Source organism: Macaca thibetana, chromosome 18 (genome assembly GCF_024542745.1).
Source record: "Macaca thibetana thibetana isolate TM-01 chromosome 18, ASM2454274v1, whole genome shotgun sequence".
Taxonomy (NCBI): Eukaryota; Metazoa; Chordata; class Mammalia; order Primates; family Cercopithecidae; genus Macaca; species Macaca thibetana.
The window spans coordinates 71,637,387-71,661,121 of record NC_065595.1 but is presented as its reverse complement, the minus strand read 5'-3'; the positions used below and the strand labels follow the sequence as shown (position 1 = coordinate 71,661,121).

General features: G+C 43.2%; 1 protein-coding gene across 2 annotated transcripts; it reads right to left on the bottom strand.

The window, feature by feature from the left end:
- Positions 1 to 1,376: 1,376 nt before the first annotated feature.
- PSMG2 (proteasome assembly chaperone 2) lies at positions 1,377 to 23,728 on the bottom strand. 2 transcript variants are annotated; one of them, XM_050767582.1, is made up of 7 exons: positions 23,552 to 23,728; positions 19,753 to 19,924; positions 12,085 to 12,143; positions 8,438 to 8,556; positions 6,460 to 6,633; positions 2,495 to 2,615; positions 1,377 to 1,681 (listed from the first exon to the last, which is right to left on the bottom strand). In XM_050767582.1, exons 1-7 carry the CDS (start codon positions 23,606 to 23,608, stop codon positions 1,589 to 1,591), a joined length of 795 nt encoding a protein of 264 aa, XP_050623539.1. In that variant the 5' UTR covers positions 23,609 to 23,728; the 3' UTR covers positions 1,377 to 1,588. The 2 variants fall into 2 exon arrangements, with proteins under 2 accessions (XP_050623539.1, XP_050623540.1); XM_050767583.1 differs by lacking the exons at positions 19,753 to 19,924; positions 23,552 to 23,728 and adding an exon at positions 16,889 to 17,442.
- Between the last annotated feature and the right edge of the window lie 7 nt (positions 23,729 to 23,735).

Genomic DNA, 23,735 nt, shown 5'->3' with positions numbered 1-23,735 from the left:
TCCTATAAGCTCCCGAGTTAGATGAGATGGGCAACAGTCCCTTGGGCGGCACTACAAAAAGCCGGAATGCTGGTGTGTAAGTTCCATTTCTCCTGGGAGAGAAAATGCAAATTGGGTGATTTCTCTTGATGGCGTCCAGCCACCCTGGCCTGTCTGTGGTACTACAGGCTCTGGTGGCACGGCAAGCTATCCTCCACTCTCATGTGCTTTTAGCAGACCCCAGGCATCCAAAGGATGCCAGTTCTGTCAGTATTCGAAGTCAGACAAGACGAAAGAGCCAGAATCTTGGTCACATGCTCCAACCTTCTCCACTTCTCTCCCCCTCCGCCCCGAGTCTGCCCCCTTCAACCCAGGGAAAAGCCAGGAGCTGGTGTACTCTTGCCGTCATGCTGGGCTGTCATCCTTGGTGGGGTAAAGTGAAATGACTCTTCCTACTCATTTCAACGTGGCTGTTCTTAATTTTGCACTCACCAGGTGGGGATACTGCAACTTAACTGGTTTCTGGCATCTTGGTCTATAAATTGATGTCTCTGTGGGGTAACGAGGACTGGTACTTCCTATTTTGCCATCTTGCTGATGTCAACCCCCATTTCATATTTTAACCAAAATGGAAACAGATAAAGGTCACAGAATCCAGAATGATTTACATAACAAAAGGAAACCTTTACGGAGTGCTGGGTAGCGCCTGTGCTACAGATGAGAAAGCCAAGGCACAGAGGTCAGTGAAATCGTACATCCCAAAGATTAGGGGTGAACAGTGACTGGTATGCAGCAGGCACTCGAAAATGAAAACCATTTTTATTATTTTGATTAAAATTCTTCTAAAATGGGGAAATTATCCTGGATTATTGGGGTGGGCCCAGGGCAATCACAGGGTCCTTTTATATGTGAGAGATCTGAAGATGCTAAGCTGCTGGCTTTGAAGATGCAAGGGCCCATGACCCAAAGAATATGGCAACCTCTAGAAGCTGGTAACAGCAGAACACAAATTCTCCCTAAAGCCTTCCTCAGGAGCACTGCCCTGCTATCACCTCAACTTTAGCCTTGTCAGACCCAGTTTTGGATTTCTGACTTCCAGAACTCAGAAGTCAGAATTTAAAAGCAAATTTGTGGCTGGGCATGGTGGTGTAACGCCTGTAATCTCAGCACTTTGGGAGGCCACGGCAGGAGGATTGCCTGAGCCCAGGAGTTTGAGGAGACCAGCCTGGGCAACATGGCAAGACCTCGTCTCATTTTACTTAACATACACAATGAAAATTAATTAGTTAATTAATTAAAAAAGTAAACTGGTGTGTCACTAAGTTTGTGGTGATTAGAGCTGAACTAGGAAGCTAATACAGAGTCTGAAAGTTAAAAAAAATACATTTAAGAGAAAATTACTTAGGAAATAAAATTTTATTGTACAAAATTCACATTTGTTGCATAGGATGAAAAGCATGGCAAAGAGATCCTTTATCTTTTCCTTTGACATTACAGCGAAGGTAATTTCCTAATACATTCTCGGATCATACGATTTTTTTGTCTAGAATGTTTAACAGTTGTGTTGGTAGTAAGTGTTCTGGGTATAAGGTATAAAACGGAAAACAGATCAAAAAAGTGCCGGGGGAAGACCGCTGCCAAACAGTAATCTCCAAGAACTTGGTATTTTCCACCGTGAGGTAGATGCTGTGGGGTCATCGCTCTGTAATTGAAGACAAAATATTTTTATCTTTAAACTTTTACCATCAGATCTCCTTTTAAAGTGAATTATAAAACTCTCCTTTTGTGTTCCTTTTGGCGGACACTTTTATAGCCCGGTTTTATTGTTAAGGAAAAACACAGTTTGTCTTCATGTCAACTGAAGATAAATTTCTTTAAATTCCAAATTATAAAGATATGCCAGAAAGGCTGCAGATGAAGTTTATTATGGAAAATCACATTCAAAAAGAATATGGTATTAAAAAAAAAATCAGTGTCATGTGATTTGTATCAATTTGTTCTTGCAAAAGCATGAATTAAAAAGCTAGTTACCCACCTTATAAAGCAGCCTTATGAGGTGTTCTGTTATGCCTAAAGGCTGACTCACTTCCCTGGGTGTAATGCTCTTGTTTCACAATAGAGAAAAACATCAACTGTAGTATTTATTCAATAGCCAGAGTATTGCTCATGTAGTAGTACTTTTTACTTTCCTAAAAAAATTCCTGAATTCCACAGAAGGCTTGTTTATTATTGCAAGACTGTGTCTGGCATAATTAATCTAACATGAATAGTAAGTACAATGAAGAACTAAGGATTTTCCTTTTTGGAAAGTCAGCTTTAATGAAACAACTGTAAATAATAGGTTGGTTAACTGTCCTCTAATTTTCAAAAGTTCACCTTAAACTAAATTTTATGTAAAGGTATGTCTATATTTAATATGAACCTTCACTTATTTGGTCTACTTAGGTAGTATATAAAATGCAAGTTAATGAATACACACAACCAAAGAAGAGGCTTAGGCTATAATAAAACTTACAAGTGGTTTGATTATCTGAAGCCACTCATTAAGGTACTCAACGAGACCTAATGCATCTGGGATGTTGTCCCCTTCTGAAACAAATTTCAGCAGAACTGCCATTTGGATTTCTTTAGAACAGCTACAAGAAATAAAAATAAGAATCAGTATTTTTTCACAGGTACAAGGGTTGATTCTAGTGTGTCTGTTTTCACAGCTATGATAACCTGCCTGGTTTGGGTAAGGAAAAGACGCCACATTATAAGATAACTTATCATCTCCCTTTGCCCTACATAAAGTTTTCTACTTGTGAGAGCAGGCCCCTGTAACACCCACTGGGGAACATGCATGATCATGCCTCACCCCACGGCTGCATGAAAAAGCTGCCTTTGTGTCCTTGGCTACAGCAGATAAAGTATGTTCTGATCTACTCCCCAAACCTACTTCAGAAGACAGTGATTTTCAGAAGCACCACAGCAGAGACTGAAAGAAAATAACACCTAGTGACTATCTAAAGCAGTGAGGGAAACTGTGGAAGAGAATGGAATCATTAAAGGAAAGAAAAGTTCCTACTTCTTCCAAAAACGTTGAGTGATTATTATGTGTTAAGCATTATCTGCAAATTTTATGACAACCCCTGTAATAATCCTGAGGAAGCTCTAATTAGCTCCATTTTATAAAAGAATCAGTTTGGAATAACGGGAACAAGGACAGACACCAGCATTCAGATTCTAGCTCTTCAACTTACCAGATATGTTGGGCAAGTTACTTTAACCAGGGATGTTCCTCATCTATAAAAGGGGGATGATAATGGAACCTACTTCACAGGTGGTTGTGAGGTTGAAAGGAGGTAGTGAAGGCAAAATGCTTAAAACAGTGACCACACAGTAAATATGACAGAAGTGTTAGCTACTCTTATGAGGTAACAGGTTTAAAGATGCTGAATACAGGCCAGGCGCGCTGGCTCATGCCTGTAATTCCAGCATTTTGGGAGGCCGAGGCGGGCAGATCACCTGAGGTCAGGAGTTCGAGACCAGCCTGGCCAACATGGTGAAACCCCGTCTCTACTAAAAATACAAAAATTAGCCGGGCGTGGTGGCGTGCACTTGTAGCTACTCAGGAGGCTGAGGCAGGAGAACCGCGTGAGACACAGCAAGATTCTGTCTCAAAAAAACAAAAACAAAACAACAACAAAAATCGAATACATAGTTAACATGCCTAAAGTTCTGTATCTAGTAAGTGGCAGAAACGGGACATGAACTTAGGTCTCTCTAACTCCAAAACATAGTCTCCTATCATACTATAAACACCTCAAGCTAGTGATGAGATGGAGATATACCAATGCAAAAAGTTTCCTGCTTGCCAATAAACACAAAAATTATTCCTAACACCCTAAAACCAAGAACTATGAGAAAAATGCCATGCCAAAACTTGAAAGCACGAGACTGACAGAGAAGAGAGCTACAGAAATAAAAGTGAGCAGAGTTCTAAGGAAGGGATTTAAGACACTGAGGAGACTCTGATGTGTACGTTCGGAAGTCGCAGGTGATACCAGGCTAACTTACCACAGTTATCTGTCTCTAGAAACTACAAAGTAGAAATTGTTAGCCCCACTCACACTAGCCCAGTACTTGGTTCTCAAATACCTTAGGGGCTCTCAATCTTTGTATGGAACCACCATGAGCTCTGATGGCTCAGAAAATTCCAGTTCCTAAATGCCTCTGCTGTGATGGCCTTAGGCAAGGCTCTCACCTGGAGAAGGCTGGCTCCCAGGCTATGCCTGCATTTTCAAGGCTTTAACTTGGAAAGTGCAGGGGTATGCTCTTCACTTATCTCGCCTCTTACTAGTTTGTAACACACTGTGGGATAATCATTTCAATATCACCCCCTGGCCTTCTGTTAAAAAGAAAGGCAGAGGATGACTATTTTATTACTTTTTTATTTGGAACTATTTTATTCTGGTTGATACAACTGAATATTTTAATATTGTTTCTTTAGGGTAAAATCTCCATTTCCCGAATGTCTGATGCTGAGTAGGTCTAACTTTTATAGTATTTTCTGTTTATCACTGCTAACTTTGTGGGCAAGCTTATAGCTATCCAGAAGCTGCTCTTTGCCTGGACTCAGTTTCACCCTATACCTATGGCTCAGAATTCAGAAAAAGACCCACGGAGACAGACCCCCGGACTCTAATGAGCACCACCCCTGCCCTCTGATTCTCTGCCCTGTATTTCGAGTTGCCTCAGCCTCCCTGTAGTCTGAACTCATTTCCTCCACTCAGCAAGACCACTGTGCTCTGCCTGGGTTCCGCTCCCTGTGCTGCAGTCCGGAAAGTATCTCCAAGCAGAAAGCTGGGCAACTGTAGACTTTTAAAATTTGCCTTCTCTTAGGGATAACAGCTGTGTGCTGCCTGTAGTCCGATGTCTGGACAACAGTTGTTTCATAAATTCTGTCAGGTTCCTTTTTTTTTTACGGCAGGAGGGCAAGTCTGGTATCAGTTACTCTGTCATGGTCAGAAGCAAAAGTTTAGGAGGACTGATTTGTAAAGTAAGTGCAACAAAGTATAGAAGAGGTGGAGCGCAGTGGGAGTGCAGAGGGGCAACTTCCTTGTCTAGAAGACAGGAACAGGCAAGGCTGCAGACAGGAGGTGAAGGGTGAGTTGACTCTTAGAAAGGAGGTAGGTGTGGCAGTGGCTCCCGCCTGTAATCCCAGCACTTTGAGAAGCCGAGGCGGGCGGATCGAGACCATCCTGGCTAATACAGTGAAACCCCGTCTCTGCTAAAAATACAAAAAAAAACTAGCCGGGCATGGTGGCACAGAACTGTAATCCCAGCTACTCGGGAGGCTGAGGTCGGAGAATGGCGTGAACCTGGAAGGCGGAGGTTGCAGTGAGCCGAGATCACACGACTGCACTCCAGCCTGGGCGACAGAGCGAGACTCCGTCTCAAAAAAAAAAAAAAAATAAAAAAAATAAAAAATATAAAGGAGGTAAGTGTTTGTGAGGGGGACAAGAGAGGAACAGGGAACAAAAACACAAGGGAAATGAGAAAATACTGAGATGAGTGAAAATGAAAACACAACATGTCAAATCATAGGGCATGCAGTAAACACAGTGCTAAGATGAAATGTACAGCTGTAAACACATTCAGTACAAAATAAAAAAACTTTTAAATCAATAACCTAAGTTTACACCTTGGGAAAGAGAAAAGAAGAGCAAACCAAATCCAAAGCGAGCAGAAGAAAATAAAGATTAGATAAGAGAGAAATAATAGAGAATAATAGAATAATAGAGAATAGAAAAACAATAATCAGCAAAATCAAAACTGGTTCTTCAAAGAAAAACAAAACTGACAAATCTTTAGCTAGCTTGACTAGGGAAAAAAAAGGAAAGACTCAAATTATTAAAATAAGAAATGAAAATGGGAACATCAACACCAATTTTACAGAAATAAAGTTGGGAGTTATTTACAGGTACAGATTTTTAAATTTAATATGATGGCAAAGTTCTAGAAGTAGACAGTGCTGATGGACACAGATGCTGTGAATTACTTAACGGCACCTGATTGTACACTTAAATATAGTTAACATGTATGATAAATGTATGTAAATTTTGCAGGATGTGTATTTTACCACATTTTTAAAAAGTGTGTCTGTAGAGCTTGCAAAGAATAAGTATCAGAATCCCTAAAAAGTTACACAAAATAAAGCATTAAATATGGCTTTTTAGAAACCAGTTCTTCTATAACCAAGTTTAAATCTTTTCCCTAAACGCAAGAGCTCTAAAATAGTACCAGTTTTATAAATACGTTTTCAAAGTTTCAGTAAGTAATCCAATACATTCCCTGACTTAATTTCGTCGTTTGTTTGTTTGAGACGGAGTCTTGCTCTGTCACCCAGGCTAGAGTACAGTGGCACGATCTCGGCTCACTGCATTAATTTCATTTTTAAGTAAAGTGGAAAACAAATGAACAGGCAAACAAACTCACCTTTCATCATAGAGTGTTTTTGTGATGCCTCCCCCCGGAATGCGGATACAAAACTCGGAATCATCTATTTCAGGAATGCACCGGCTTTTTTCCATTTCTTGCCAGTTAAGGCTCTTTATTTTATTTTGAACACTTCTTTGCATGGAAGGTGTGAGTAGGTACCGGAAGGGAGTACTAGAAATAATCATATAGTTAACTTTTTAAAAACTCACAAATACAAACTCTAAGGCAAACATTGGTTCTTTAGCTAAAATTCTCTTGGTCTCCATATATTCTGCTGCATAGGCAAAACACAAGTTTCAGCAGACTTAAGTAAAAAATATTGCTGATTTGCTACTTACTTACTTGGGAGACAATATAAAAAGATAGAAATACTTAGGCAAGCCCATTGCAAAAATTTCCCACAGCTTTTCTTCCTTCGCCATGAAGCCTATAATGTCTTTTGTGAAAGTTCTAGAAATTAGCTCATTTTGAAAGGTAACTCTTGGCTTATTGGTATTTTTTCATCCTGATTTTATAGGTGTATAAGTGATAAAAGTTATGATCTACACCATCTAAAAAGGTTACAGTGAGCCAAGATTGCGCCACTGCACTCGGTGACAGAGCGAGACTCCATCCCAAAAATAATAAAAAAGAAATGATCTAAAAGCTACATCTTGGGTCTGGGTGCGGTGGCTCACGCCTGTAATTCCAGCACTTTGGGAGGCAAATCACCTGAGGTCAGGAGTTCGAGACCAACCTGGCCAATATAGTGAAACCCCGTCTCTACTAAACATACAAAAAATGAGCCAGGCATGGTGGCACACGCCTGTAGTCCCAGGTACTCGGGAGGCTGAGGCAGGAGAATCGCTTGAACCCAGGAGGTGGAGCTTGCAGTGAGCCAAGATCACGCCACTGCACTCCAGCCTGGACAACTGAGGGAGACTCCGTCTCAAAAAAAAGAAAAGAAAAAAAAAAAAAGGCTACGTCTTGGGGATGGGCGCGGTGGCTCATGCCTGTAATCCCAGCATTTTGGGAGGCCCAGGCAGGTGAATTCGAGGTTCAGAAGTTCGAGACCAGCCTGGCCAACATGGTGAAGCCTAGCCTCTACTAAAATTATAAACATTAGTCTGGCGTGGTGGCAGGCACCTGTAATCCCAGCTACTCAGGAGGCTGAGGCGGGAGAATCGCTTGAATCCAGGAGGTGGAGGTTGCAGTGAGGTGAGATCGCGCCACTGCACTCCTGCCTGGGTGACAGGGCAAGACTCCGTCTCAAAAATACATAAATAAAAGCTACATCTTGGAGTATGAGTATTCTATATGTTACCAACTTTATGTGATAATGGTAGCTTATAGTTCTATTTGTGAGATACTTTGTCTTACATTTAAGAACTCACTCTGACGTGCCAGGGAGCTACACTTTAGGCAAGTGGATTTCTGCAAATACACATGGTTGCATGTGGCCAGGTGCAGGGGGCTCACGCATGCAATCCCAATACTTTGGGAGGCTGAGGCAGGCAGACTGCTTGAGCCCGGGAATTCGAGACCAGCCTGGGCAACACAGTGAGACCCTGTCTCTACAATAAGTAAATGTTTTTAAAAAAAATGGTTGCATATATGGAAATAACTGAAAATACTAATCTTTCAAAAGTTATCAACCAATAAATCTGAGTACCTTTTCTGCTCATTCTCTTAAATTAGCTGAGCTGTGATGTTGCTATGCATGTGACAGGAAACACTAAAAACATGGTTCCCCAACTATCTCTCTCTACACGATGTTTTCCCATGCCCCAACTCTACTAAGCTCACAGGAACTGAAAAGATCTGCCTAACTGTACTCCCTCCCATCTCCTGACCTTCTCTTACCCACCTCTTTCTAAACTCCAGCGAGAAGAGGTAAGGATCTACGTGGCTTTTAAAGTTCATTTTAACCTTTTAATAGAGAAATTATCATAGTATAAACCATATCAAAAATAACTTTCCAGAGGCAGGAACATACCTGCGAAGCTGCAGGTCATTGCGCTGATATGAATGGCTGCTCGAAAGAACAATGACTCTGGCACAGCCGCTGCTTTTCACCCAGGAAAGCAGTTTTTCACAGAATGGCTTTGATTTATACTTTGCACACCATTGAGAGAATAAAATCTAAAAGTTAGTCTTAGAGAATACCAACATTCTATATACTATTTCATCAACTTTATGCAAAAACGATATATAATTTATATATACTGAAATTACTTTCAGATGCACTTACTGTGCTTAAACCGAAAGTGAATGATAAACAGCAATGAATTATCTAATGCATCTTTATAATTAAGAAACCAATGGCTATGCACGGTGGCTCACGCCTATAGTCCCAGCACTTTGGGAGGCAGGTGGATCACCTGAGGTCAAGAGTTCAAGACCAGCCTGGCCAACATGGCAAAACCCCATCTCTACGAAAAATACAAAAATTAGCTGGGCATGATGGCAGGCACCTGTAATCCCAGCTACTCAGGAGGCTGAGACAGGAGAATCACTTGAACCCGGGAGGTGAAGGCTGCAGTGAGCCGAGATTGTGCCATTGCACTCCAGCCTGGGCAACCGAGTGAGACTCTGTCTCAAAAAAAAAAAAAAAAAAAAGAAAATCAATGAGTCATGAGGAATCCAGATTTCAAAAAAATTCTATTGTAATGAACAAAGGAAAACTTCCCAGTTCTCTACTTAAGTAATCTATCGTTACCTAATAACCAATACATAGCCATCTGTGAAGGGTTCTTGCCAGAAATTTGTGACCCAAATCTGGTCACATGGAAACAATCAGATGAATGGAGAACGCGCCACATCTGGCCCCGATTCCTCAAAGGAGTCAATATTGTAAAGAAAGAAAGCGGGGCAGGCCAGTTTTACTCTGAAGGATAACAACTAAAAAGATGTAACAGTCAAATACAGCCTGTGAACCATGAATGGATCCAGAATTGAAGGATATTTTGGGAACAGCTATGGAAATCTGAGTATGTTGGATGATACTCCTGAATAAATTCATTAAAATGCTGGTTTTCTTGGGGGTGGTCATGGTGTCCTTGTTCTTGAAAGATGTGTGCGGAAGTATGTAGGGGTGACACATGATGATGTTGCTTGCCTACTTCTGGATTGTTTTGAAGAAGGAAACTGTGTGTACACACATCGCGAGAGATCAAGCAGGTATGGCAAGACGTTCACAGCTGGTAAATCTGGAATGTGGGTTATAAAATTTCAGGGGGAGCCCACTTTATGAAAATTTTTCAAAGACTGCTCATAAAATAACTATTCAATAAAATTTAAAACGCAGGTAAGCAATGCAGGCTAACTTTTGAAATAAGAAGGTAGTCTAGTATAGCGGTTACGAGAGGCAGGCTCTGGGCCAGGCATGGTAGCTCGCTCCTATCACTCCTATAATCCCAACACTTTGGGAGGCCAAGGTGGGCGGATCACCTGAAGTCAAGAGTTCGAGACCAGCCTGGCCAACATGGTGAAACCCCATCTTTACTAAAAATGCAAAAATTGGCTGGGCGCAGTGACACATGTTTGTAATCCCAGCTGCTCGGGAGGCTGAGGCAGGAGAATCATTTGAACCCGGGAGATGGAGGTTGCAGTGAGCTGAGATCACGCCATTGCATTTGCTGAAGCATGAACTGCTTGAGCTCAGGAGTTCAAGACCAGCCTGGGCAAGATGGTGAAACCCCACCTCTACAAAAAATACAAAAATTAGCCAGGTGTGGTGGTGCATGCCTGTAATCCCAGCTACTCGGGAGGCTGAGGTCAGAGAATGGCTTGAGCCTGGGAGGCAGAGGTTGCAGTGAGCCAAGATCACACCACTGCACTCCAGCTGGGTGACAGAGCAAGAGAGACCCTGTTTCAAGGAGAAAAAAAAAAAAAAAGGAAGAAAGGATTGTTGAAGAGGGCCTTTCTGATGAGGGAACATTTAAGAAAACACTAAAGGAGGCAAACCATTTGAGTCTCCAAGAAAATGAATTCTGGCAGAGAAATGAGTGGAGAGACTGAGGATGAGCTTAATGTCTAACAACACAGGGAGGCCAGTGTGGCTGCAGGTCAGGCTCCGCAGAGCAGCAGTCTGGCAGAGCTCCCTGTGAGCAGGACTCTTGTTCTGCCGGCTACTTGCCATATGGGGCTCCTGAGAACTCGGAACGTGAGTAGTGACTGAGGAACTGAATTTTAAATTAAATTTGATGAATTAAACTGTAAATAGTTACATGTGGCTACTGGCTACTGTATTAGCACAGATATAGAGCCTCATAGGCCACAGTAAGGGCTGTGAATTTGAAACCATCCCCAAAGAGTTAAAGAAACCAAAGACTAACAGAAATTCTTGAGTTTGGGCTGGGCGTGGCTTACACCTGTAATCCCAGCATTCGAAAGGCCAAGGCGGGTGGATCACCTGAGGCCAAGAGTTGGTGACCAGCCTGGCCAACATGGCAAAACCCTGTCTCTACTAAAAATACAAAAATTAACCAGTATGGTGGCGTGTGCCTGTAATCCCAGAGGCTGAGGCGGGAGGATCACTTGAACCCAGGATGGCAGAGGCTGCAGTGAGTTGAGATCACATCAGTGCACTTAAGCCTGGGCAACAGAGGAGACTGTCTCAAAAAAAAAAAAAAAAAAAGAAATTACTGAGTTTGCAGGGTAGCAGATAAGAAACTACTTGATAAAATACTGAAACTTCCTTCCCTTATGGGATAAAAGAACCAGCTGAAATTGGCTGGAACCAATATGGCCAAGTTGAGTCTGCAGAGAACAAGCTTGCTGGGGTCGCAAGCTGACTCTCCATTGCCACGTTTCATACTCACTCCCCTGAACTGGCACGTGGGCCCTATGAGTTAGCATGAAAAGATAACCGTGCATGCCCAAGGACTTACCAGATCTACCCTTTCCTTCCATCGCTAACCCACTCATCTCAGAATCCACCTCTGAACCTTTCCTAATAAGAACACTGCCTTGAAGCCAGCACAGGGAGGCAGATTTGAGCTCGACTCCTGTCTCCTTGGGAGTCAATCTGCAATATAAAGCCTTTCTTTTCTCAAAAACCTGGTGTCACAGTGCGTTAGGAAGCAAGCCCCTTCTCCTGGATCACAATTTTGAGTGAGGAGAAGCTACTGGAGGGTTTCGAAGAGAGTAGTGATGTGGTGTAGGTTTAGAGGATCGTCAGTGCTGCCGTTGGCGAGAGGTAGATTGGGCAAGAGTAGAGTCGGGCATGAAGATGACAGTGGTTTGGACTCAGTGGTAGCAGTGGAGGAGGAAAGAAGTCGGATTCAGAATATTTTATGACATATATATAATTTGATATATACACAGTTTATATGTAGATGCCACCAGCTGAAATGTAATACAAATGGAAAAAACCTCTAATATTAATATGCTTACATTTTTTCACCAATGTTACCCGAACTGAAAATATGTAACACTCAAGATAAAAGTCCTACTTCCTTTCTATATAATCATGAAAAGACAGTAACACATCTGAAACATTATAAGATTATTTCTCTATAGAATCAGATCTTCATAACTGTACACACGGTAAAAACAGTAATTTTTGAATCTTAATTCCTAATGTTACTTATTTTCTCATTACACTTTAATAAACAAAAAGGCAAACTACAACATACTAACCTTAATAAAAATGGATCTTAACTGAAGAGCCACCAGCTTTCTTGAAGGCAATGAATATACTACAAAAACAAGAAAAGGAAATCATATGATAGTGAAGTTATGCAAGTTGAAATTATTATGATAAAAAACAAAAATTGAATTATAATACCTTTTGCATTTAAATATTTTCAATAATTAAAATACAGAACATATATGTCATCTGGTTAAAATAAGACAATTTAGAAGTACCTTAAAATGAGCCAGTGGGCTTTATTCTATGGAACAATTCATTTCTGAAAAGTTAACTCTAAGAAAGTATCAAAAATTATTTTTTCTGACTTTAACTATCCCCTGAAAATTTCTGGTATCGTGACAACTAAAATCATCCTTAAGAAAACTGAACTTTTTGGCTTTTGATATTCTTCCCTCTTGTCTCCAGAGAACAGCAACACTCACTGGGATTAACAGAAGAAACAGTAAAAGGTAGGAGTATGTTAGCCATGTAATAAAATCCTGAAATAGGTACACGTGTGTTCCTTAGAACTTTTTAAAGGATCTGAAATAATAGAAAACGTCATGTGAGTCAATGTGTTTGCATTTTTTTTCTGGGAAAAGGATCCATAGCTTTCATGAGATTCTACAAGGGGCCCACTCTAGAGATGCTTAAGGCTTCCCGGCCCAACTTCACTTCTAAGGATGACAAGCAGCCGGGTGCGGTACCTCACGCCTGTAATCCCAGCACTTTGGGAGGCCAAGGCGGGTGGACCACAAGGTCAGGAGATCGAGATCATCCTGGCTAACACGGTGAAACCCCATCTCTACTAAAAAATACAAAAAATTAGCTGGGCATGATGGCGGACACCTGTAGTCCCAGCTACTCAGGAGGCTATGGCAGGAGAAGGGCGTGAACCCGGGGGGTGGAGCTTGCAGTGAGCAGAGATCACACCACTGCAGTCCAGCCTGGGCGACAGAGTGAGACTCCATCTCAAAAAAAAGGAATGAGAAGCTCCTGTCTGAGTCAGGGACAAAACAGTCTCTAAGGACACAGGATTACTATTGCACTAAGGGGTAAGTGCTGGTTACTATAAACAGATTGCAAATAATGGCAAATCCTTTGGTGGATCAGGTCTCTACTATTACAGGTCTTTCGGAGACTGTCTCCTATGGCTGGCATGATGTGGTGTGACTAGGAGGTATGCTGAACTCAGCAAATCTACCAAGCACCAGGTATATTCAGTCCAAAGGAAGTTTAGGAATTAGGGAAAGGGGTATAAATTTAGGGAAAAGAGACTAAGGCACAGATTACTCAGCCTCTAACCTATCTGTGACAAACACATGTAGTCTAATTCAACAGACCTAGGTTTGAAAAGAATGTATCTGTAGGGGGTGGGCAGGCTAAGCTTTTTAAAATGTAAGCTACCACTTCTTCGGTAATAGCAATACCCTCCTCATCAGTGTATCATACAATTCTTTTTTTTTTTTTTTGAGACAGAATCTTGCTCTGTCACCCAGGCAGGAGTGCAGTGGTGCAATCTCGGCTCACTGCAACTTCTGCCTCCCAGGTTCAAGTGATTCTCGTGCCTCAGCCTCCCAAGTAGCTGGGATTACAGGAGCACACCACCATGCCCGGCTAATTTTGTTTGTTTGTTTTTTAAGACAGAGTCTCGCTCTGCCACCCAGACTGGAGTGCAATGGTGTGATTTCGGCTCACTGCAGCCTCCACTTCCTGGGTTCAAGCGATTCTCCTGTCTCAGCCTCCCGAGTAGCTGGGATTTCAGGTGCACACCGCCACAATGGGCTAATTTTTTGTATTTTAGTAGAGACGAGTTTCACCATGTTACCCAGGCTGGTCTCGAACTCCTGAGCTCAGGCAATCTACCCGTCTCGGCCTCCCAAAGTGCTAGGATTACAAGCGTGGGACTGTGCCCGGCCTATGTAATTCTTTTTGTTGTTAGGTTCCTGTTTCCTAGTACTTTTTTCTTCTGATGTGATACACTATGAAAGCAACAACCCCTTTTATGTATTCTGCCCCAAAATATTAACCTTTTATCTAATCAAGCCTTTAGAGCTAACTCCAGTTACAGAAAATACAGGGGCTAGAACAAGCCAAATGACAGGACGACGTAATCAGACAAATCAGAAGGTGGGACATTTACACCCAGTCTTTTCTTCAATAAATCGGTTTGTGATGGAAAAAAAAGGGACTGCTCTAGAGTAGAAAAGATTTCAAGGGCACAGCACGACCATCAGATATATGAGGGGTCTTCAAAAAGTTCACAGAAAATGTGTACTTATGAAAACATTTTGCACCAAAATAAACTTGTACTGACTTGCTATAACACACCTGAAAAGGCTCTGGTTTGAGGCACTAAGAAGGATAAGACATTAAGTGCCCCTATCAGAGCAACATGAATTCTGCTTCAACTGAAGCAAGAACAAACATCAAATTTATGGTGAAGCTTGGGTAGATAAATGGTGAAATCACTGATGCTTAAAAAAGTTTATGAGGGGCCGGGCACGGTCGCTCACGCCTGTAATCCCAGCACTTTAGGAAGCCGAGGTGGGCAGATCACGAGGTCAGGAGATGGAGACCATCCTGGCTAACACAGTGAAACCCCGTCTCTACTAAAAAATACAAAAAACTAGCTGGGCGTGGTGGCGGGCGCCTGTAGTCCCAGCTACTCGGGAGGCTGAGGCGGGAGAATGGCGTGAACCCAGGAGGCGGAGCTTGCAGTGAACTGAGATCGCGCCGCTGCACTCCAGCCTGGGCAACAGTGCAAGTCTCAAAAAAATAAAAAAATAAAAAGTTTATGAGGGCTGGGGGCGGTGGCTCATACCTGTAATTCCAGCACTCTGGGAGGCTGAGGGGGGTGAATTGCCTGAGGTCAGGAGTTCAGGACCAGCCTGGACAACATGGTGAAACCCTGTCTCTACTAAAAATACAAAAATTAGGCCAGGAGTGGTGGTCCACACCTGTAATCCCAGCACTCCGGAAGGCCAAGGTGGTTGGATCACCTGAGGTCAGTTCAACACCAGCCTGACTAACATGGTGAAACCCTGTTTTTACTAAAAATACAAAATATTAGCTGGGCGTGGTGGCACGTGCCTGTAATTCCAGCCACTCCAGAGGCTGAGACAGAAGAATCGCTTGAACTCGGGAGGCGGAGGTTGCAGTGAACTGAATTCATGGCATTGCATTCCAGACTGGGCAACAAGAGTGAAACTCTATGCCAAAAAAAAAAAAAAAAAACAAAAATTACTGGGCATGGTGGTGAGTGCCTACAATCACAGCTTCTTGGAAGGCTGAGGCAGGACAATCTCTTGAACCCAGGAGGCGGAGGTTGCAGTGAGCCAAGATCGCACCACCGCACTCCAGCCTGTGTGATGGAGCAAGACTCCATCTCAAAAATAAAATAAAATAGGCCGGGCATGGTGGCTCACACCTGTGATCCCAGCACTTTGGGAGGCCGAGGCAGGCAGATCACAAGGTCAGGAGACTGAGACCATCCTGGCTAACACGGTGAAACCGCATCTCTACTAAAAATACAAAAAATTAGCTGGGTGTGGTCATACATGCATCTGTAATCCTAGCTACTAAGGAGGCTGAGGCAGGAGAATTGCTTGAACCTGGGAGGTGGAGGTTGCAGTGGGCTGAGATCGTGCCATTATACTCCAGCCTGGGCAACAGAGCGAGACTCTGTCTCAAAAAAAAAAAAAAAAACCAAAATAAATAAATAAAATAAAAAAGTTTATGGGGGCCAGGTGCAGTTGCTCCTCACACCTGTGATCCCAGCACTTTGGGAGGCCTACGCAGGCAGATCACAAGGTCAGGAGACTGAGACTAGCCTGGTCAACATGGTGAAACCCCATCTCTACTAAAAACACAAAAATTAGCTGGGCGTGGTGGCAGGCGCCTGTAATCCCAACTACTTGGGAGGCTGAGGCAGGAGAATCCCTTGAACCCAGGAGGCGGAGGATGCAGTGAGCTGAGACTGCACCAGTACACTCCAGCCTGAGCATCCAGAGGGAGACTCCCTCTGGGGGTGGGGGGGAAGAAACCCCATCTCTACTAAAAATACAAAAATTAGCCAGGCATACTGGTAGGCTCCTGTAATCTCAGCTACTCAGGAGGCTGAAGCAAGAGAATTGCTTCAACTTGGGAGGCGAAGGTAGAAGTGAGCTGAGGTCATGCCATTGCACTCCAGCCTGAGTGACAAGAGCAAAACTCTGTCTCGAAAAAAAAAAAAAAAAAAAAAGATTTATGGGGACAATGCCCCAAAGAAATCAGCAGTTTATAAATGGGTAACTCATCTTAAGAAGGGACGAGATAATGTTAAAGATGAAGCCCACAGCAGCAGACCATCTACCTCAATTTGAGGAAAAATTCATCCTATTTGTGCTCTAATTGAAGAGGACTGACGATTAACAGCAGAAACAACCTTCAACACCACAGACATCTCAATTGGTTCACCTTACACAATTCTGACTGAACAATTAAAGTTGAGCAAACTTTCCACTCGATGAGCAACAAAACCATTGTGTCCCGTCAGCTACAGACAAGAGCACAGCTTTCAATGGCAATTTTAAACAAGTGATACCAAGATCCTGAAATATTTAAGGAACTGTAGCTAATGAAACGTGGCTTTACCAGTATAATCCTGATGAAAAAGCACATTCAAAGCAATGGCTACCAAGGCAGAAGTGGTTCAGCCAAACAAAAGTGAACCAGTCAAGAGTAGAAGTCATAGCAACAGTTTTTTGGGACGCTCCAGGCATTCTGCTTGTTGACTTTCTGGGGGGCCAAAGAATGATAACATCTGCTTACCATGACAGCGTTTTGAGAAAGTCAACCAAAGCTTTCTCAGAAAAGCAACTGGAAAAGATTCACGAGAGTCCTTGTCCATCAGAAAAATGATGCTGCTCATTCCTCCCATCAAACAAGGGCACTTTTGTCAAAGTTTCAATGGGAAATCATTACGCCTCCACCTTGTCCTGATTTGGCTGCTTCTGACTTCTTTTGTTTCCTAATCTTAAAAAATCTGCAAAGAGCACCCATTTTTCTTCAATTAATAATGTAAAAAAGACTGCACTGACATGGTTTAATTCCCAGGCCCCTCAGTTCTTTAGGGATGGGCTACATGGCTGTCATCATGGCTTACAAAAGTGTCTTGAACTTGACGAAGCTGATGTTCAGAAATAAAGTTTATAGTTTTTATCTTTTCGTTCATTTTCTCACAAACTTTTTGAAGTCTCCTCATACTATAGGTGCTGGTTTGGACAAACTAAACTTTGGGCAACATTGTGGGGTAAACTGGGCCAATTTTAATATGGGTAAGATATAGGGAGATATTAATAAATAAATAATTTTGTTACAGTTCCTTATATATAAAACTACCTTACAAAATAGTTGTAAGGCCATATGCAGTGGCTCATGCCTGTAATCCTAGCACTTTGGGAGGCCGAGGCGGGCAGATCACCTGAGATCGGGAGTTCGAGACCAGCCTGACAAACATGGAGAAACCCTGTCTTTACTAAAAACAAAAAATTGGCCGGGCGTGGTGGCGCATGCTTGTAATCCCAGCTACTGGGGAGGCTGAGGCAGGAGAATCACTTGAACCCAGGAGGCAGAGGTGGCGGTGAGTCGAGATTGTGCCATTGCACTCCAGCCCGGGGAACAAGAACAAAACTCCGTCTTAAAAAAAAAAAAACAGTTGTAAGGATTAAATGAAATACACGTAAATGCGGCTGGGCGCGGCAGCTCATGCCTGTAATCCCAGCACTTTAAGTGGCCAAGGCAGGCAGATCACCTGATTTCAGTAGTTCGAGACCAGCCTGACCAACATGGAGAAACTCCATCTCTACTAAAAACATAAAACTAGCTGGGTGTGGCAGCACATGCCTGTAATCCCAGCTACTCGGGAGGCTGATGCAGGAGAACTGCTTGAACCTGGAAGACGGAGGTTGCGGTGAGCTGAGATTGCACCATTGTACTCCAGCCTGTGCAACAAGAGCAAAACTCTGTATCAAAAAAAAAAAAAAAAAAAAAAAAAAAAAAGTACATGGCATTCAGTTCACAGTAATACTTAATAAAAGATAGCTGTTATCACTAGCGGAAAGTATACAAATTCTAGGGGCTTTCATTTTTTAAGATATGGTCTCACTTTGTCACCCAGGCTGGAGTGCAGTGGCATCATCATGGCTCACTGTAGCCACAACCTCCCAGGCTCCAACAGTCCTCCCAAGTCAGCCTCCTAAGAGGTTGGGACTACAGGTTGGCTTATTTTTTACTTTTTCTTTTTGTAAAGATGGGGTCTCATTTTGTTGCCCAGGCTGGTCTCAAACTCCTGGGCTCAAGTGTTCCTCCTACCTCAGCCTCTCAAAGTGTTGGGATTACAGATGTGCACCAGTGCACCCAGTCATGAATTCTGGTTTTAACCATTTACAGTCCTTTATCCTCTGAGGCAGTAACTAAAATTTAGTCTTGTGTTGACAAAGCCATCTGTCCTGCAGGGAGTTCAATAATAAAGTCATTTCTCAAATGTACATTTCATTATCGTAAGCTAAGAACAATGATATGGTTAATAAGACACAAAAACCAAAATGCTTCTTCATTTGTCTTTCAATTCACCAAAGGCCTTTTGTGCTCTTCTATCCCTCTGGATTTGACCTTAAAATGGTAAACAGAGGACTAAAAGATCACCAGAACAGTTAGCCATCAAAGGCAGTAACTGGTGCTCCCATGCTTCACGATCTACAGGAGCTCTTCTCTTACTCACCAGCTGCTGTGGTGCATTATAACCAGTGTTCCCTGATTAATCAAGCCTGATAGTCCAATGAGGAATTACAAAGATTTACAGTATGGGAAGAGCCTACACCTATTAGTGGCATCAGGCAAGTCAATCTCTTTGAGCCTTATCTATATCATATTATTACAAATCCTATACTGGAAGAGGATGACTAAGAGAATGAGGCTTAGTTGACGTAACATATGTTAAACCTACAGGACTGAGTCCAATGCAGTCTTCTTTTTGCCTTTCCATATTATTAGTGATGGTTACACATACCAGTAAGAACAAGAAATAAAACTGAGGATAGAAGGAAAAAAATCCATGTTGAAAAAAAGGGAAATTTTAAATTCTATAAAAGACACAAGTATGGGCCGGGCACAGTGGCTCACGCCTGTAATCCCAGCACTTTGGGAGGCCGAGGTGGGTGGATCACAATGTCAAGATATTGAGACCATCCTGGCTTACACGGTGAAACCCCATCTCTACTAAAAAAATATAAAAAATTAGCCAGGCACAGTGGCAGGCGTTTGTAGTCCCAGCTACTCGTGAGGCTGAGGCAGGAAAATGGCGTGAACCCGGGGGGCAGAGCTTGCAGTGAGCCAAGATCACACCACTGCACTCCAGCCTGGGTGACAGAGCAAGACTCAAAAAAAAACAAAAAAACAAAGAAAAAACCACAAGTATGATCTTATTCTCAACCTTCATAAGAGTTGCCATTTACAAGAGTCTAACAACTAAAACCAGGATGTAAAAGAATAGGACAATGTGATTGGGTTGTGAATTCTACACAAAGTTGGCACTAAGTAAACATTTGCTACAAAACAATTATCAATAAAGTCTATTTCTAACTTAAAACAACTCTACCTTGTAGCAGAACAATACAAGGTAAAGTCTTACATACCTTCAGCATTTATACTAAGTTCTGTTGAATTTCCTTCCGCAGTCGCATATGGATTGTTTCCAACCATAGGCACAAGACAATCGGTATAGAAGTAACCAATCTTAGACATATTCAGTGTAGAAATAATCAGATCCATTGCAAGCTGGCCAACATTTCCAACAGATACTGCTGGCTGAAATTATAAAAAATATGTTCAGTAAGTCACCAAAATTAGCAGCACTTTATTTTATTTTTTGAGACAGAGTCTGCCTCTGTCTCCCAGGCTGGAGTGCAGTGGTACCATCTCGGCTTACTGCAGCCTCCTCCTCCCGGCTTGAAGCAATTCTCCTGCCTCAGCCTCCTGGGTAGCTGGGATTACAGGCGTGCACCACCACACCCAGCTAATTTTTGTATTTTTAGTAGAGACGGGGTTTCACCATGTTGGCCAGGGTGGTCTGAAACTCCTGACCTCATGATCCGCCCGCCTCAGCCTCCCAAAGTGCTGGGATTACAGGCGTGAGCCAACACGACTGGTTGCAGCACTTCAAAAAGTTTAGACAGAAAACAACAGTCATAGTATTAGTACTGAAAGCGTCATAGCATCATGGCTAGATACTGATTTTCATTAACTACAACTGCTGGGGCCTCCTCCACCTTTGAGACTATTGATTTAACAAATACTTATTGAACGTCAGCTATGTCAATTGCTGCTCTAGGCACTGGGAACGCAGGAAAATAAACCAACAAAAGTTCACGCCCTCATGGAACTTCCATTCGAGCCAGAGTGGTTTACCTGCAATAAAACAAACAGTAAAATATACAGCGGTAAGTGCTGCGAAGACAAAGTGCGAGGATGTGTGTACACAGCTGATTTCAATTTTAAGTAGAGAGATCGAGGAAAGACTCACCCTAGGTGACAAAAGACTAGAGACCTGAAAAAGGTAAAGGAGACAGCCATACAGAGAAATGGGAAAGACCATTCCAGGCAGTGGGAAAGCAAGTGTAAAGACTACGAGGTATGAACAGAAGCTCTCTTGGGTCTTCTTACCATCTGCTTTATTAGTGCCTCTTCACTCATTCGTTGAAGTGAGCTTTTCACACTAAACACACACACAAACTCTCTTTTTCCCGCGACTTAAAATAATAAAGCTGCCAAATCCCTACCTACATCCCACAACATGTAGGAGCTCCACAACCTAATGATGTCTCCACATGGTTAGGTCACAGGAAACTCACATTCTGCAAGTCCAAAACTATAAACTTCTGCCCAAATTTGTCTCCATATTTTGTATTTTAGAAAAGTGCGCTGGGCATGGTGGCTCATGCCTGTAATCCCAGCACTTTGGGAGGCTGAGGCGGGCAGATCACCTGAGGTCAGGAGTTCAAGACCAGCCTGGCCTACATGGTAAAACCCTGTCTCTACTAAAAATACAAAATTAGCCAGGTGTGGTGGCGCATGCCTGTAATCCCAGCTACTTAGGAGGCTGAGGCAGGAGAATCACTTGAACCCAGGAGGCGGAGGTTGCAGTGAGCCGAGATCGCACCATGGCACTCCAGCCTAGGCAAAAAAAAAAGCGAAACTCCGTCTCAAATAAAAAAAAAAAGTTCAACATTATTCACTCTACCTAAACTTTTTCCCATTCCCTTACCAACTACATCTAATACATGCCTAATTTTTATTGAGGTTATCCCCAAAGTATCCTTTTAATGTAGCTCCTCCTTTGCATTCTTCCAACAATTCCTTTGGTTTCTGTACTTCAGGGTGTTCCCTCAGCATGTTCTCCACTTCTCACTGTTGTCACCTACCAATTGCCTAGTCACCTCCTGTAATTCCCTTCTCAACAATTTTGACACTTGGGTTAAACTCTGTACCATCCTTCTCTTCCTCACTATTGTATTATGTCCATCAGTACATAAACATGCTCTAATATCTTTCATTCTAGAAGATCTTGACCCCACATAGCCCTCTAGCTCAGCCTCATTTCTTGTGTCTCTACATAGCAAAAATTCTCCAAGTCACCCACAAAAACATAAGCAGAAACTTTATCTCTTATTAAAAAAATTTTTTTTCTGAGACAGGGTCTCACTCTGTCACCCAGCCTGGAGTGCAGTGGCATGATTTCAGCTCACTGCAGCCTCTGCCTCCTGGGCTCAAGTGATCCTCCCACCTCAGCTTCCTGAGTAGCTGAGATACAAGTGCAGGCCACCACACCTGGCTAATTTTTATTATTTTTTTTTTTTTGTAGAGATGAGGTATCACTATGTTGCTCAGGCTGGTCTTAAACTCCTGAGCTCAAGAGATTCTCCTGTACTTGGCCTTCCAAAGTGCTGGGATTACAGGTGTGAGCCATCATGCCTGTCTCTGAATTAATGACTGGAGATATATATATCTATATAATACAACCCAAATCTTTACTTGCTTTCTGCCATTCATTCACCCACTCCAATATGGCTTTTCTCTTCACCACTTCACTGGTAACTGTCCAGATGACCACCATTAACATGTCGCTAAATCCAAACATACGCTTTCTTCACCTTACACACCTCTGGGCTACTTCTGACATGGCTACTCCCTCCTTTTTGAAACACTCTTCTCTGGGGCTGTGTGTTTTATATGTGGTGAATAAGAATGACAGTTCCAGCTCTCTCCAGCCTTACACCACTCCAAAGAGTGCATTTCCAGTGGTGCCTTCTGGGTTCACAGAGCCTACAGCTTATTCTCTCTCAATGTGTCATTCCAAATTCTTGGCAGGCTTCAAGTCCCCCATGCTTACGTGACTGTGTTACAGACATCTATCTTTCTGAAGCGCCTACTTTCCCCTACTCCCAGCCCACAGCCCCTCCGTCTTTTACATACTTCCTTCTCTATGAAGCCTTTTTTTTTTTTTTTTTTTTTTTTTTGAGACGGAGTCTCGCTGTGTCGTCCAGGCTGGAGCGCAGTGGCCGGATCTCAGCTCACTGCAAGCTCCGCCTCCCGGGTTCCCGCCATTCTCCTGCCTCAGCCTCCCGAGTAGCTGGGACTACAGGCACCTGCCACCTCGCCCGGCTAGTTTTTTGTATTTTTAGTAGAGACGGGGTTTCACCGTGTTAGCCAGGATGGTCTCGATCTCCTGACCTCGTGATCCGCCCGTCTCGGCCTCCCAAAGTGCTGGGATTACAGGCGTGAGCCACCGCGCCCGGCCTATGAAGCCTTTCTTAACGAGCCCTCTGTCCCTTCCCTCCCAATTATCTCAGGGCCTTTCCATATCCTTTCAAACTGCTATCCTAGCATTTATTGCTCTTATTAATTACACATGTTGCCAACTACACTGTCAATTCCTTGAAGGCACGCACCTAGTCTTATTCTCATACTCGCACATTATAGACTTTATTAAAACAATGAACGAATATGAAGAGCGATAAAACTGCTAACTACCGGCAAGAGTCAGCGTTTACTGCCCTATCAGTAGTTCTCCGGTTAACAACGATAGTATGCCAGCTTAAGACTGATCTAAAACTAGTCGCAGAAAGACTTTTCTGGGACAAAACTGAAGGATGCCCTGCACAACATAAGTACGGTGTATCTAGAATGTACGAACACATCACGTTTTACAGGACACACATACTACAAATTGTAGGCTTGACTACGTTTGGTTTTAGAGCCGACAAAGGTTCTATTGGGACGACTGCCTCCGGCTACAACCTCCCCGTTTTTTCCGGCCGAGAACCTGAAATAGAAACTAGGGCCCTCTTTCTCCCAGCACCGCCGAACACCCCGCGTCGGGGGGCGACACCGCAGGGGCCTGGCGAGGCAGAGCCCCGAGCGCAAGCGGAGACTCACCATGAGGAGGGTGAAGCCGGCAAGGTCGGGGGCCGACTCCCCGCAGGGAACGAACATGGTCGCAGGGGGGTGGCGGTGGCCAGCGGGGACTAAGCGTGACACTGGGCAGAACGAGGGCAGCAGGGAGGCGGAAGCCCGAGTCCCCGGGACCTCGCGGGGCGCAGGCGGGTCCTTCGAGTCCCTG